The sequence below is a fragment of the Motacilla alba genome, chromosome 3, assembly GCF_015832195.1.
Source record: "Motacilla alba alba isolate MOTALB_02 chromosome 3, Motacilla_alba_V1.0_pri, whole genome shotgun sequence".
In the NCBI taxonomy this organism is placed as follows: Eukaryota; Metazoa; Chordata; class Aves; order Passeriformes; family Motacillidae; genus Motacilla; species Motacilla alba.
The window spans coordinates 4,406,374-4,419,996 of record NC_052018.1 but is presented as its reverse complement, the minus strand read 5'-3'; the positions used below and the strand labels follow the sequence as shown (position 1 = coordinate 4,419,996).

The following is a 13,623-nucleotide window of genomic DNA, read 5'->3' as shown; positions in this document are numbered from 1 at the left end:
ATATGACTAATCATCGAATCCTGGAATGCTTTAGATTGGAAGGGACCTTAAAGCTCATTTAGTTCCAACCCCCTGCCACGGGGGGAGACACCTTCTACTAGACCAGGTTGCACCAATCCCTGTCTAACCTAGTCTTGAGCACTTCCAGGGAAATTCTCATGCAGTTTACTGGGAAGACAAAATTTAGGTCTGGTTAAGTCTTCTGGAGTTAACAGCAATGGTGCAGATGAACTCCTGCTTGTGCTCGTCCCTTACCCACCTTTTGATGCCAGGAGAAACAAGGTGTAATAAATATCTTAACCGTCATGAATTATTAACAATTACATTGTGGCAGTACCCAAAAGGACCCAAATCTCTCTACAGGCAACATTTAGAGAAGCTCCATCCACCCACACAGCATCAGCCCAAAGATCTTGCAGTCCATTTCGTCAAGGTAAACAGAGACTAGAAAGGGAATTCATTTCCCCAAGACCTCATGGTTAACTGCTTAGGAAAGACACCAAGCATACATTTTTATTTTGCCTTCTACCCAGTATTCTTTTAGTTACATATGAATGACTCCAAGCTCTTAAATTTTTGCAGACTTTTGGTTTCATTACGAGACACAGTAATCGCATGCAAAGCCTCCAGGTAACTCAAAGTCTTATAGTTTTCTCCTTCAATGGAAAAGCTGATTAGTTTTTTCCTGTTTGGAAAGGGGTTGAGGTTTTCCCCCTCCTACTTCTCTAACATTAGTTATGAGGCAGACATGAATAATTAACAGCCCTCTGACAGAGCAGTTCAGGAATTCTGCCTGTGTACTACTAACCTGAGACAGCAAAAAATGGATAATTGTTCAGATTTTTACTTCAAAAGGAGAGTGAAATACTGAGCAGGGGACTGGGAAGGGAAGATGATCATGGGAAGAAAAGCAGGAGTGATATTTAGATCTCTAAAAGTCTTTTTCACCCTTTGTCTTATGTCAGAAATTGGGAAGTGTCCTCCCTGGGTGACAGAAGTGGCGGCAGTTGTTGGCTGAACAGCATTCCTCCACTGCATCCTCTCAGCTGCCAACTGGGAAAAGGCAAGGAAAATTCCAGCTTGGGGAGACAAGTGAACTAGGACAGAACTGGGAGCTGTACAGCCACCAAAGCTGATGGGAATGACCTGGTTGTACCCCAGGACTGGATTATTATTAGAGCTCCTTCTAATTTCTCCAGCTATCAAATACTTCAGTGTGAATGCCAGATCTGACACAGCATCTCCAGGAGATCCTTGCCCTTCTGCCATGGAGTGACAGGCCATGGGAGACAGCACAGAAGATTAAGAGATGCCACTGCTCAGGCTTTAGACCTAGTTTAGGACCAAGCAGAGAGGCAGCAGTCCTGGGACTGAGCTCAGACCAGCAGCAATCTCAGAATAGCACATAGATGCAAAACCCACGTTGTGTTTTGGGAGGTGGAACAATTACTTACAAATGAAGATCCATACGGTGGAAAACAAGGTCATTGTCACAGACACTGCCACCAGAAGCTTGGCTGAAGTTGGCACTGGCTGTGCAAGATGCTGCCAGGATATCTGTGGAAGGCAGGATGTGACTTCCCTTCTGTCCCGTGGTGGAGCCATCAAGGTCCTCAAGAATGGCAGAGTGAGGAAAGGGGAAGGACACTTGGAAAGGGGAATTGGTGAAGGTCAGATGTTCAGCTGTCACTGTAAACCCACCTGTGGGTGACAAGCAGCATTTCAAAAAAACAAAATGGTCACCTCATGTAATGGGCCTGAAGACAACTCTCTGGAGGAAAAGAGACCAACTTCATTCTACCCTGCCTTTGGAAAAATGTCTAATGGGTCAACAAAAATGGAGAGATCCAGGAAAACAACTGGAGATGGTTGTAGGAATAGCTATTGCTGTGCCAGACCAAACCTGCCCAGTACCCTGCTGTGACTGTGGTTCAGACTCGCCTGATCCAGGTGCTGCTCCTGGCCCTACCAGCATCTCCTTAGTGACTTCAAACATTTATTCACAGGCCCCACAGCCAAAATTACAGTGACTCTTATAGATCCTGTCTGCCTTTTTTTTAGAGGCGAGTACATGGTGTAAATGCACTTGACTCTTTTGCATATTTGCAGCACCTGGCAGATGCCTAGGCTGAAAAGTGAGTCTGGAGGATTTTTTTCACTACTGAAACATAGATAGCTACAAAAAAAGGATGAATATTCATGCAGGCTAAAGTTTATGAGCACATTAATATTTACAGAAATGTCAGAAAATCATTGCCCCATGGACTGTAACAAGTCAGCTTTGGCAGGAGTGCCCTACAACACATGGGTTACTATTTGACTGTCCTATTCCCAGTTGTAGCCTGACTAAGCCACATTTTACTATTCCTCCTGTCTTTTGATCTCATCTCCTGAAATCTTTTTCTCTTCTATGTTATTGTAGGGCAGTCTTCATTTACATATAAACACATTTTATTACAATACAAAAGGCAATTGCAGTTGGAACATTCTTCAAAGAGCCTTTGAGTATCTCTTTAAAGCTCAGAAGGATGCTTAGTTTACACATTATTTTGGGCAAATTCACCTCAGGTTTAGGCTGGTAAGCAGTTTGGTGGAATTCTGCGAGGTGGTGTCACAGCTTTTAAAGAAATCATCACTCTTGAAATTTTATCTCTCAAAATGAAGATGCAGAAACAAGGCAGTGTATAAAACCTGTTTCCACTGAGAAAACTGCATCAGTGCAAAAACCAGGCTACGTTTGTCTTAAAATAAGTGCAATATGTGGCTTCAATTGAGTGATGAAGCCATATCCAGAAAGACTGGAGAGAACCTGAAATCTCAGCCTGTGCAGAAAAATTATCAATGATCATCTGTGGAAACTATGAACTTGTAACGGGAGGGGAAGATAGAGATTTGGGAATCCTGAGAAATAAATATAAATCAGACTCACCCTGCCCTTGGTAACAGCCTGAACAAGTCCTGATCGCTGTGCAAGTGTTCCCATCAAAGTTCCTGAAAGCTGTATTGGAGATGAGGAGCTGGTATCTTTTGGGAGTCCTTAGTCCTGCAGACATACAGGTCCCATCCTAAAATAAAGAAATGAAGACAACATCACCATGTGAATCATGGAGTCCTAGAATGGTTTGGGTTGGTAAGGACCTTAAAAGTCACCTTATTCCAACCCCCTGCCATGGCGGGGACATCTTTCAAAAGACCAGGTTGCTTCAAGTCCTGTCTAACCTGGCCATGAACATTTCCAGAAACAGAGCATCCAGGATGCAGCAGCTGGGAATTCAAGAGTGTGACTGCCCAGAATTGTGGAGTTTAAAGAACAGATGTAAGCTATTGTTTGGCAAATTCTGACAACACCCATCTAATTCCCGACTTGAAGCAGGTGATAGCATCACTTTTAAGGGCAGCTTGTTGCCCTTTGTTTGAATTGTTGCATAGTAGTTATGATTGGACCTTCCCTGGGGAGAAAGAATCCACCTCAAAGCCACAGTGAGTGGATTTTTACATCCCCATTTCACTTTACCTTTTTTTGTCCAGCAAGTGGGAACTTTTCCTACTCTGCAAAGTTGACCACTCTTATTTCTGTTCTAAGAAAAAATCTGAGCACTGAAATTCAAAGGGAATTTGTGTGATTTGGCATGGGGACACACGTAAGCCAGGCTCTCTGAAAAGCTCTAGAGGACTTCAGGTTCTATTAGAACCTAAAGAACCAGAAAGGAAGAACAAAAGCCATGGGAGATGAAAAATAAAATTAAAAAAATGGATTTTTGGGGTGATTGTAGTCCATGACACAGTGGAAGTGTACAAGTCTCTGCCCAACTGTCTTGGAAACAGGTTGGAAATAGAGTTAGTGAGCAGCTTGGAGGAAGAAGGGCTGGCAGGAGTCTTTGATACTGTTTCTGAGCCAAATGAATATTTGTAGAATATATCTCAAAAGCCATAGTAAAGAATCAGTCAAGAAATCCACCCTATGTGAAAACACCTGCAACTGAAAAGAAAGAATGCAATGGACTCTTATAAGTAGATTATTGCTTCAAAGAGAAGGTGCTATCTTCAATCTTTGTAAGACACAGTAGTTCCACCAGCTGCTTTATTCTGAGGCCAAAACATCAGGAGTGATAGTCCTGGTCCTTGGGCCACCCTATTCCAAGTCACTGCTAAGCAGAAATCCCTGGTTTCTGGTAACAAATTGCTCAGAAAGTCTCCACTGGCTTTTTTCTTACACTTCTGGTTCTTCCATCCCACCCAATTTTCTATATTTTTAAAATTAATTAATTTTATTTAAACAAATAGCAAATAGACCAGTGTGAGACAATAATTCCTCCCTTGTGTGTCTCAGAACTCTTGCTTTTTCCAGGAAGAAATGCTTCTCCTTAAATGGTCCCACAAAGACAATGAGTTGCTTAACGAGAACATGCAGGAGGCTTTCTGAATGTCTTGTGAATTAAAAAAAAATCTTTTATTTGGCTTTTGCCAGTCCTGGATTTAGCCCTGTCACTAATATTGCAATGGGTCAAAGCCCCAACTTTTCACTTCCCTGATATTTCCAGAAAACAATCTTGTTTTAAAAACACTTTTTTCCAAAAAGTGGAAGGGCTAACAGAGCGGAATATCCAAGGTTCCCTTTAAATTAATGTCATAAAGTTTTAATTGATATTAAAGAAACATCCTTATTAAAGGGAGAATTACATACATTAAGATGTAAATTATGACAAGGAGGCTCTTATCATGAGATAATCAAAGATAATCCCCCCCCTCCGAGGTACTGCAAGAAACAAGACACAGCGTGAGCGCCTCTAAATCTCTCAGCAAGTACAACACTGGAGTCCTTCCATGGATCCTGCAAAGCAAAAATAAAGACATCCACCCCTTGGTGTCAGAGAAATTCACTGGGACATCACTGGGACACTGCAAGGCTGGACAGGTGAAGCCAGAATTTTATCTGAACCATCTACTTAGAATAGACCTGCTAAGGAGGTTCCTTTCTGTGAGCTTCTAAAGAAAACTCATTTAAAATACTTCTTTTTTTCTGACAGTCAGAGAGAAAATTAATTTAACAAACAACAATAGAAAACTGAGCAGGGAAAAAAAAAAAAAAAGACCTCAAAATCATGAACAAGCATCTGCAGCCAGTTGTAACTAAAATTCCATTGTTATCCATGTTATTAATCTGTTAACAACCTGGCAGCACCCAAAGGACTTCGTCCAACTGCCTAAAGAAATAGTGGGAGAAGAACATATTTACTGCATAAATAAAATTACATATTGTCAGTATTTTTCATTCTTAAGTAAAAAATGTAATTCTCTGTGTTCCAGGTGGACCAATGATGCTGAGAGAGACCAGAGGAAACCGCAGTGTTAACAAGGATAGAATCCAAAGTTGGTGTTCCCCCTCAGTATTCCCAAATCACTAAACTAAACCGACTCGTGCATAGTTAAATGGTACTAAATGCAAAAGGTGCATAGGAATTTTTGTTAGAAAAGCTTGATTAAAGAAAAATTATGATTCCTCTGAAAAAGCCAGATTTGGTGAAATTCCAAGATTTTTCTGAGACCATATCAATCCTGGAAAAAAAAAAAATAGTAGGAAAAAAATTTGCACTTGTCTTGCTAAGATACTTCAGCTTTTTGTGTTTGTGATTTTGCTTTCACTTTTTGAATCCTGTTTTAGAAAAAATATATAGGATTATGCCTTATAGTGTGAAATTTTGTAGTAGTTTCTAATGAAAATAGAAAGACCAGAGTCCTTATTTCAAATTTGCTTAAAAAAATCTTAAAAATGAAATGAAAATATGTTTGAAAAAAAAAAAACAAACCAAAAACCAGAACCATTACACCATTTTGGTTGGAAAACCCTCTAAGACCATGGAGTCCAACCATCAACCCAACACTGCCAAGGCCAACATGAAACAATGTCCCAAAGTGACAGCATTCACATGGTTTTTAAAACCCTCCAAGTGATTTCACTACTGCCCTAGGCTGTCTGTCCCAACACTTGAAAACCTTTTAGTGAAGATATTTTCCCCAAAATCCAGTCTAAACCTTTACTGGTTCAACTTGAGGGCATTCCCTTATAATAAGTTTAAAATCCAAGCTTTTCCCAAGCTGCCATGGGGCAGGGGCTGTTCTCCAGGTTGCTTTCTTATTTCTCCAAATTCCTATTGAAATGTTGCTGTGAGACCTAAGAGACATTGAAATTCCTTGCAGTTCTTACCTTTTGCCCAAGGTGTCCATTTAAAACACTATCAGACACAGAGGTATTTCCCAGGCTTTCCACAATGTCAATGCCAAAATCTTTGCAAGCAGAAATCCAGAAATGCTGGAGTTCAAGGTTCCTGCTACTGAAAATCTACATTAACAGAAATTAAATTAATGATAATATATATCATCATCAAATAATAGAATGGTTTAGGTTAGAAGGAGCCTCAAAGACAATTTCATTCCAGCCCTTGCCATGAGCACTGACACCGTCCATTATCCCATGTTGCTCCAAGCCCCATCCAATCCAGCCTTGAACACTTCTGGAATGGGGCACCTAAAAGAAAGAAGATTGTTTCTAAAGGGAGCCCATGGAAAGAAGCAGAATAAACTTAGTTATTTGTGTATCCTAGATCAGTCACATACAAAGAAATTACAAGTTATGCAGAGAAAACAAACAACAAACCTGCAAATCACCCTTTTATTTCTTTTCACACAAATAACCTTTCCATAAAGAGCATGCAGAGCCTGAAAAATCACAGTGAAAAATTGGACACCTTCAGAGGAAGAGTCATAGAGATGGGTGAGGCTATAAAACCTTACAGAGAATCACATACAAACTGTTCAGGTCATCAGACAGGAATTAATAGGATCACAGGCTCCAAACTGTGAGTATGGAAAGAAATATGACATAATAAAGGGTGGTGTGGCTTTTAAAAATCAGATTAATTAATAGTGAGTCATATTAGCTGGAGAACAAAGCTAGACAAATTTGAATAAATAAAAAGTGCAAAATTTTAAGAAGAATAAAAAAATCCCATGGAAACCATCAGTTCTATAAAGGTAATGTATCTACTTATTGCAATCTTCATGAACAGCTCAGATATACTTGGAGAATTTTTTATTTCGCAACACGATCTAATGGAAGGTGTCCCTGCCCATGGCAGGGAGGTTGGAATGAGATGAATTTTAAGATCCCTCCCAACCCAAACCATTCTAAAATTCCATGATTGCAGTGGCAGACAGATGCTAGATGATTACAGAGAACACCAGCCGGTGAAAGTAGCACTGCTTCTGCAGCAAAAAGAATTCACACAAATGAAATTTCTGGCTTTTTAATTAAAACAGCAGCCTCCAGGTGAGTGATACAGACATACAAGCACAAGAGCTTTTAGTCAATCAAGCTTTTAGACAATCGAGTGTGGAGGTGAGATACTTGGAAAGATCCTGAGCATCAGAGAAGGCAGCAGGGACAAACCTACCTGTGCTCCCCCTTGGCAGCTCCAGGCTCGGAAGTTGTTGAACTGAACACGACTGTCTGGCAAATACTCTGGGTATACCAGCAACCCGTGCCTGTTTAGAGAGAAAGCCATGGAGACTGTTCCTTTACATGGCATGTACTGGTGAGCAGATTTTTCTATTCATCATTTTGATATCTAAAACCTTGAATCTGTAACAGTTGTCTGCATGAGACTTGATTTCTTTAAAGTCAAACATTTTCAGTGTTAGACCTATCAGAGCTGAAGAGGAGTGTGCAGTGCCACTGAGAGGTCCTCACTACAAAACACCCCCCCGTGCTCATGAGTTTTCAGCCTGTGTCACTTTCAGGTAAGCCTGGCATGAATCTGGACAGGTAAGGCTCTTCTTTATCTTGGATTCAGCTAACTTGGATTACAGCCCAAATGCATTCCTGAATGCAGCACTTGGCTTCACCTTCTCAGAGATTTAAAATCGAGTTTAATATCCAGATTAACTCAAAAATTCAGGTCACCTCAACCACTGATTTTCAGTATGATGCCATTTTATAATACTCTTTCTGTTTGAGGGAAGTACTGGTTAAAACTTTCATCAATAGCTGTTCCTGGATACTAAAGGAACAATAGTTGCATGAAATGTCACAGAACCATGGAATCAGGAAGGGTTGGAAGGGACCTTAGAGATCATCTTGTTCCACCACCCTGCCATGGACAGGGACACCTCCCACACTGATTCTGCCCTGCTCCACACAACTCTGCTTGCAAGAGACAAGGACCTGAAAGGTGCAAAACTGGGGGGGAAAGTCCTGAAAAGAGGGGCAAGGCCTTTTCTGCCCACCACTGCAATTATAGATGGCAGAACCATTCGCTGAAGGAAAATCTCCTTAACCAAATTCCCAAGTACCTTGTGCAGGAGTGAGCTGTGTTCTCACTGAAGGACAGGAGAGGCACTTTGGAGGGTCCCTCAGGGGAGAGATGAAAGAAATAGCCATACCCAGCACCACACACTGTGTTACCCTGTAGAGAGGAATATGTGACTGTGAAAATAATATTAGCACAGATTTCTGGAAATTAAAATCAATTTAAGAAACACAAATTGAACCCCAGTTATAGTCCATTCAAATTCTGGTAAACTGCCTGGTGGAGACTTGTACCTCATTTCTGTGTCCCCAGTCTTGTTCTGTTTTCACTTTGACCTTGGACCAGTTGTAAAAATATTTCTTTTTAAACCAGACAAGGAGGATTGGCCAAACAATAGAGACAAACATTAGAAAAATGCCGCAAAATCTTCAAGTAGGTAAGAAAAAAATGTGTTGAAAACTTATATCTGTAAACTCCTTTCAATATAAGAAAATGTCAGGAAGAAAAAGTAAAGCACAAACTAATCCCGAAGGTAAATCACAAACTAATCAAGTTTATTGGTTTCCTTCTCAGTCTAGATATTTCTCTTATTTCCCAAAGCAAACACGGGATAAGGAAATAAAGGAAATATTTGCATTGAAAAAGTGAGACTCCTAAAAGTCAAGGGAAAGCAAAAAACATCTTCAAGATATGTCAGTGACTGAACAATTAAACTTCCTTATAACTGTGGTAAATTTTGTGTTTTGGATCATTTTTTACAGGGTAAGTGAACACTCATAGGAAGATGTGCAGTAAGTTATTGTCATTTAATATCTCTTAAAGAAATTGCATTCTAAATTCTGCACTTGAGTTACATTATTTGCGTTGCAAATAACAAAGCAATAAAAATAAGTGGACATAAGGTCTGACTGGCCTTAAAATTAGGAGTTTGGTGCTTACAGAATCTGCATTAAGTAGGTTATATGAGTTGTGTTTGGTGTGTTCTGAAGTTTTCTACTCTAGGACAAAAAACCTGCTCTTGCCAGCTTAATTTGGAGAGCAGCCAAACCTAGTTGGGTTTGGGTTGTGTCCATATATCAATGTCTTCATGTGTGCACCTGTGCATGATCCCTCTCACCTGCCTTAGGTGTGTGAAAATTTGAAGTTCAGGCTGGTAGATTTTAGCTCCCTTTTTAGGGAAAAAAAAAATAGTAAGACATAGGCATGTGCAGAAGGCAATGCTTTTGGTCTGTCCTTAGACAAAATTAATTGCTCTCTAGAGGTATGTGGCTCTCTGAGGGGGGTCTAAGATGGCCTTTCTTGCAGCTCTAAGGAGGGCTTGTTCTCTAAGATCAGGTCTGACACCACCACTCCCATTCATAGGTCACTGGACACTGTTAAAATACTAATGACTTTTTGGTCCCTGATGGTCCAAATCAAAGCTGAGCCTGGTGACCTCGAGGTGAAACCCTCCATATACCAATTACTTTCTTCTGACCCATCCAAGTGTGCTCCCAGCAGTCCTGATCTCTGACATCTGTCAAGGAATAAAGTACTGAGACCCAGAGTTCTGCTTTCTCTATCCCCTGGTAAAACTGCTGCTTTTTCTAAAAGTGCAGCCACAGACCCTTTTTCTTTAACAAAACACTTCAGCAGTCCAGTCACATCATGTCCAGGATATTTTACTTGCGACTCCAATCGTGCGTTCTACAGATGATTCATAAGGAAAAAAAAAAAAAAACCTGCATATTTATTCAGCCAGCTCGTGGCTGGAGGGCAGGGGTTTTAGGCAAGCAAGGAATTTTGTGTGGAAATCAATTCTTTGTGGAAGTCAGTATATTAAGAATGTCCATGCAACCAAAATTCCAGAGAGAAATTACCTCCCTGAGCATGCCAAAAACCTGGAGGTATGCACTGCAAGTCAGTAAAATCAAGTGGCTGACGGTTTAAGTGTCTCTTAACTGTTACAACTCTGCTGGTGTAAATATTTCATGAATTTCTTTTAGATAGCTGGGACTCAAACTGTTGACCTTAAAGATGACATTAAAGCTCCGGACAGTGTTGCCAGCACCACTCCCACAGTTTCAGAGCTGCGCAGGATGTGAGTAGTACTCACAATGTGCCTGATTTGGTGTGGGCCCACTTTGCAGCAAAGGGTTTGGAGAAGATCTCAGCAGGGATGGAGCAGAGGGAAAACAGTGCCAAACAGATGCAGCCTCACCTCTTTGGGGCTGTGGAGAATGGCTGGGTGGGGTGACACTAGGAGACAAATGCATTTACCAACAGAGTGACAATCAGTCACTCCTCTGACACAGAGACACCAGCTGAGCTCCACCCCGTCCATTCATCTGAGCTGTTTCCCAGTCCTCAACACCAGGGCAAGAAAGGAAAGGGAGGTTCTTGCTGGATTTCTTAAACCCAGTCCATATGTTGTTATGCATGAGCACTGCATGCTGGCTCTGGCGTTTCAGGGCATTGAATGTTTATGGGTTGGACAACAAAAAGGCCAAAACTCACCAGGCCCAAGAGAGACAACATAAAAGATAAAAACCTACTTTTTAAATTATTTTTCTTGCACACAAAAAGAAAAACAAGGACATAGGGTGGATATTTCAGTAGGAAAAAAAGCCAGTATCACAGAGAAGCATCTTCAGTTCCTTGCACTGATAATATTTAAAAGGCAAGAAATCAACCTGCTAATGAGATTGTCCATGACTCTAAAAAGTGATAACCTGGGCTTACACACTGTGTTTAAAAAAATTATGCTAACCTTGTAACAATCAGTTTGCACTCATACTGTCTGAGTATAAAATTTCATCTAACAGCCTGATTCACCAGAGCACTTAAGAGCTTAAATCAAACAGAAACCAGTGGGAATTGGGTCTCCAAATGTCTTTGTAGGCTCAGGTTTGAGTGACTGCTCTGTCCCAATTTCCACACCGTTTAGGCCACTACTGAATTTCAAGGAAATTTAAGCTCTTCAGCCACCGATTCAAATTTAAGCTTCCAAGTAAATTGACTAGTTATGAAAATATTACTGCAGGTCTCACTGTGGAAAGGCTTAGCCCATCATGCACAGATGTTACACACTTTGGACCTAGAGCTCTCTGCAGTCCCTGCCTCAAAGATTGCAGCCAATAAGTTAAAACCAGTAACCAAAAGATGGAAATCTGAAAATAAACAAAAACAAACACACAACCAATAAACAAAAATACTGACAAACACCTAAAATTAAATTCTAAACTGGGAAAATTTATATTGCATGTTCTGGCCTTAGAACCAGGCAGGTGGAAGATGAGTCTTTCCCATTACATCCTTCAAATGGAAGTTTGAAGATAAATAAACTAGGATTATAAATACCTAAAAAGCTTGAGCCATTTGATCTGAGAATTTTCATGAAAGAAAAGGTGCTAAGATTACAGCATCACAATGCTGGTGCTGCACCAGCACCCCTGGAATTTAGTGATTATTATTGCACTAAGAAAAAGTCACCAGTTCTTTTGCCAGGGAGAAATGTGACTTTTTCTCATAATATCCCTGTGCTTTGCTGCCTTCCTGAGCACTGCTTGGTCCTGTTGTACAGTAAGCACAGTTAATAACAATTTTAAGCTGGGCAACTTCTTTGAGTTTTCCTTTTGCTGCTGCGACTCCTCAAATATTCCACTCCTCAAGATGATGAAGGTCATCAGCAACCATTTGAGGGCCATCTGCCACCCTGCCTGGAGCAGCACATCTCTGGAGAGCAGAAGGACCCCCTGATACTGGGGTACACAGCCACAGCTGTAGCTTTATATCTGCAAACTCACGTGAGCAGAGAGGGATAAATAAATGTGCTGAAAACCCAGCACAGCCAGTTCCCAGGAACCTGTGGAGGTAATTGCAGCAAACCTTTTTCAAAAGCTGAGCCACTGGCAATGGAGTGAACAGCTCCAGGGTAAGTCAGTGCATGACAGTACAAAACTCTGTGCTTAGTGGAGCTGAAATTCTCATGATTCTGCCTGGTTGTTGTATTTTAAAACCATATTTGATGGCCTTAAAAATGATAAATGTGGCCTTGAGGGATTTGCAGAAAAGTTCTCTCCTCCTTTCTCAGTGCTCCTGTCTTCATAAAAACATAGTAAATGTGTTGGTCTCTTTTTCACCTTCAAATTTAGGGGTAAATCTTTCCTCATGGAGCAGAAGCCCCAGGGGTGATTAGGTCCTCACAAACAGTAATTGGTTTGGTTACTGGAGGTTAACAATAGAACAGGTTAAGATTATTTTTTAAATGAAAATATGCATTTTTCACAACTGAAAGTGTGGTAAGAAAGGTCAGCTTCAATGTAATTTCTTAAAATAGTTGGGAAGGAAAAGTGGCTTGAAGTTGATGAAAATCATATTTTTCCACTAAACACATAAAAGTGACTCTTTATTCTGAAAGGTAAGGTCAAAAAAGAGTATGAACTAAGAGAAAGCATCAGAGAATTAGTGAATAAAAGTATTTTTTTCTGAGCTCAGCTTTTTGATGTGTGGCTGTTAAGCTGTTAGCTCTTTAAAAACTTGGTGTTTTATAACCATTTAGAATAGAGAAGTTTTATTTCTTTCAAAATCAATGCCATTATCATAGGACAGGAAACACATTCTCTTTCTCACCCCAGAATGCAGATCTTCAGCTGTATGGTCAATGTGATTTTAAATCCAGACAGAGGTATAATTGATGCTGCTGAATTTTAGTGGTTTTTTAGTCAGTCCATTAAAATTGAGGTTTTTTTTTTTAATAATGGCAGAAATTCTAGAGAAGCTGGGACTAAACTTTTTCCAAGTTTTCTGAATCTGTGAGCATTATAAAATAAAACAACATTTTAAAGCACCTCAGGATGAATTCTCTCACTGTAATATTCCATTCCACTCAAACACAGCAAAAATCTCAGTAATAAATTTACCCAGGAACATAATTTATTTTGTAATATGCACTTGTTTCAATATCCCATCACAAGCACAAGTTCTGACAGCTCAGCCAAGAAACAAATATTGTGTATGTGATCTCCCAGATAAATGAAGCTCTGTATCTTTCTGATACCTTTGATTAGAAAAGAAATGTTATGTCTTATACCAGAACTTCTTACCCTGATGTGGCTGGCAGGAGCCCTGATGTAGATCCCTGCTGGTGACAGTGTCTCAATATTGGATAAACCATCAGTTACAGAGAGGCCAATCACTATGTTGTTACTAATTCTGTTCTCCTCTTCCAGTCCCTCACCTTTAAAAGAAAAAAGATATAAAGAAAAGGAAAAAAAAAGATAAAAAAGCAAAAAAATAAGAGGAAGAAAAAAGAGAAATAAACATAAATGTACATATA

At 40.2% G+C, this 13,623-nt stretch overlaps 1 protein-coding gene across 5 annotated transcripts in view; it reads right to left on the bottom strand.

Annotated features, from left to right (window-relative positions):
• The window catches only part of PKHD1 (PKHD1 ciliary IPT domain containing fibrocystin/polyductin), a 239,168-nt gene that overhangs the window by 113,247 nt on the left and 112,298 nt on the right, over window positions 1-13,623 (bottom strand). For 4 of the 5 annotated variants that reach the window (XM_038131605.1, XM_038131604.1, XM_038131607.1 and 1 more), the window contains 6 exons: window positions 13,391-13,524; window positions 8,350-8,462; window positions 7,452-7,542; window positions 6,206-6,340; window positions 2,930-3,065; window positions 1,455-1,701 (listed from right to left, as the gene is read on the bottom strand). In XM_038131605.1, the coding sequence (XP_037987533.1) occupies window positions 1,455-1,701; window positions 2,930-3,065; window positions 6,206-6,340; window positions 7,452-7,542; window positions 8,350-8,462; window positions 13,391-13,524 (856 nt within the window). The remainder of the gene's footprint in view (window positions 1-1,454; window positions 1,702-2,929; window positions 3,066-6,205; window positions 6,341-7,451; window positions 7,543-8,349; window positions 8,463-13,390; window positions 13,525-13,623) is intronic. The other variant, XM_038131606.1, reaches the window with a different exon arrangement.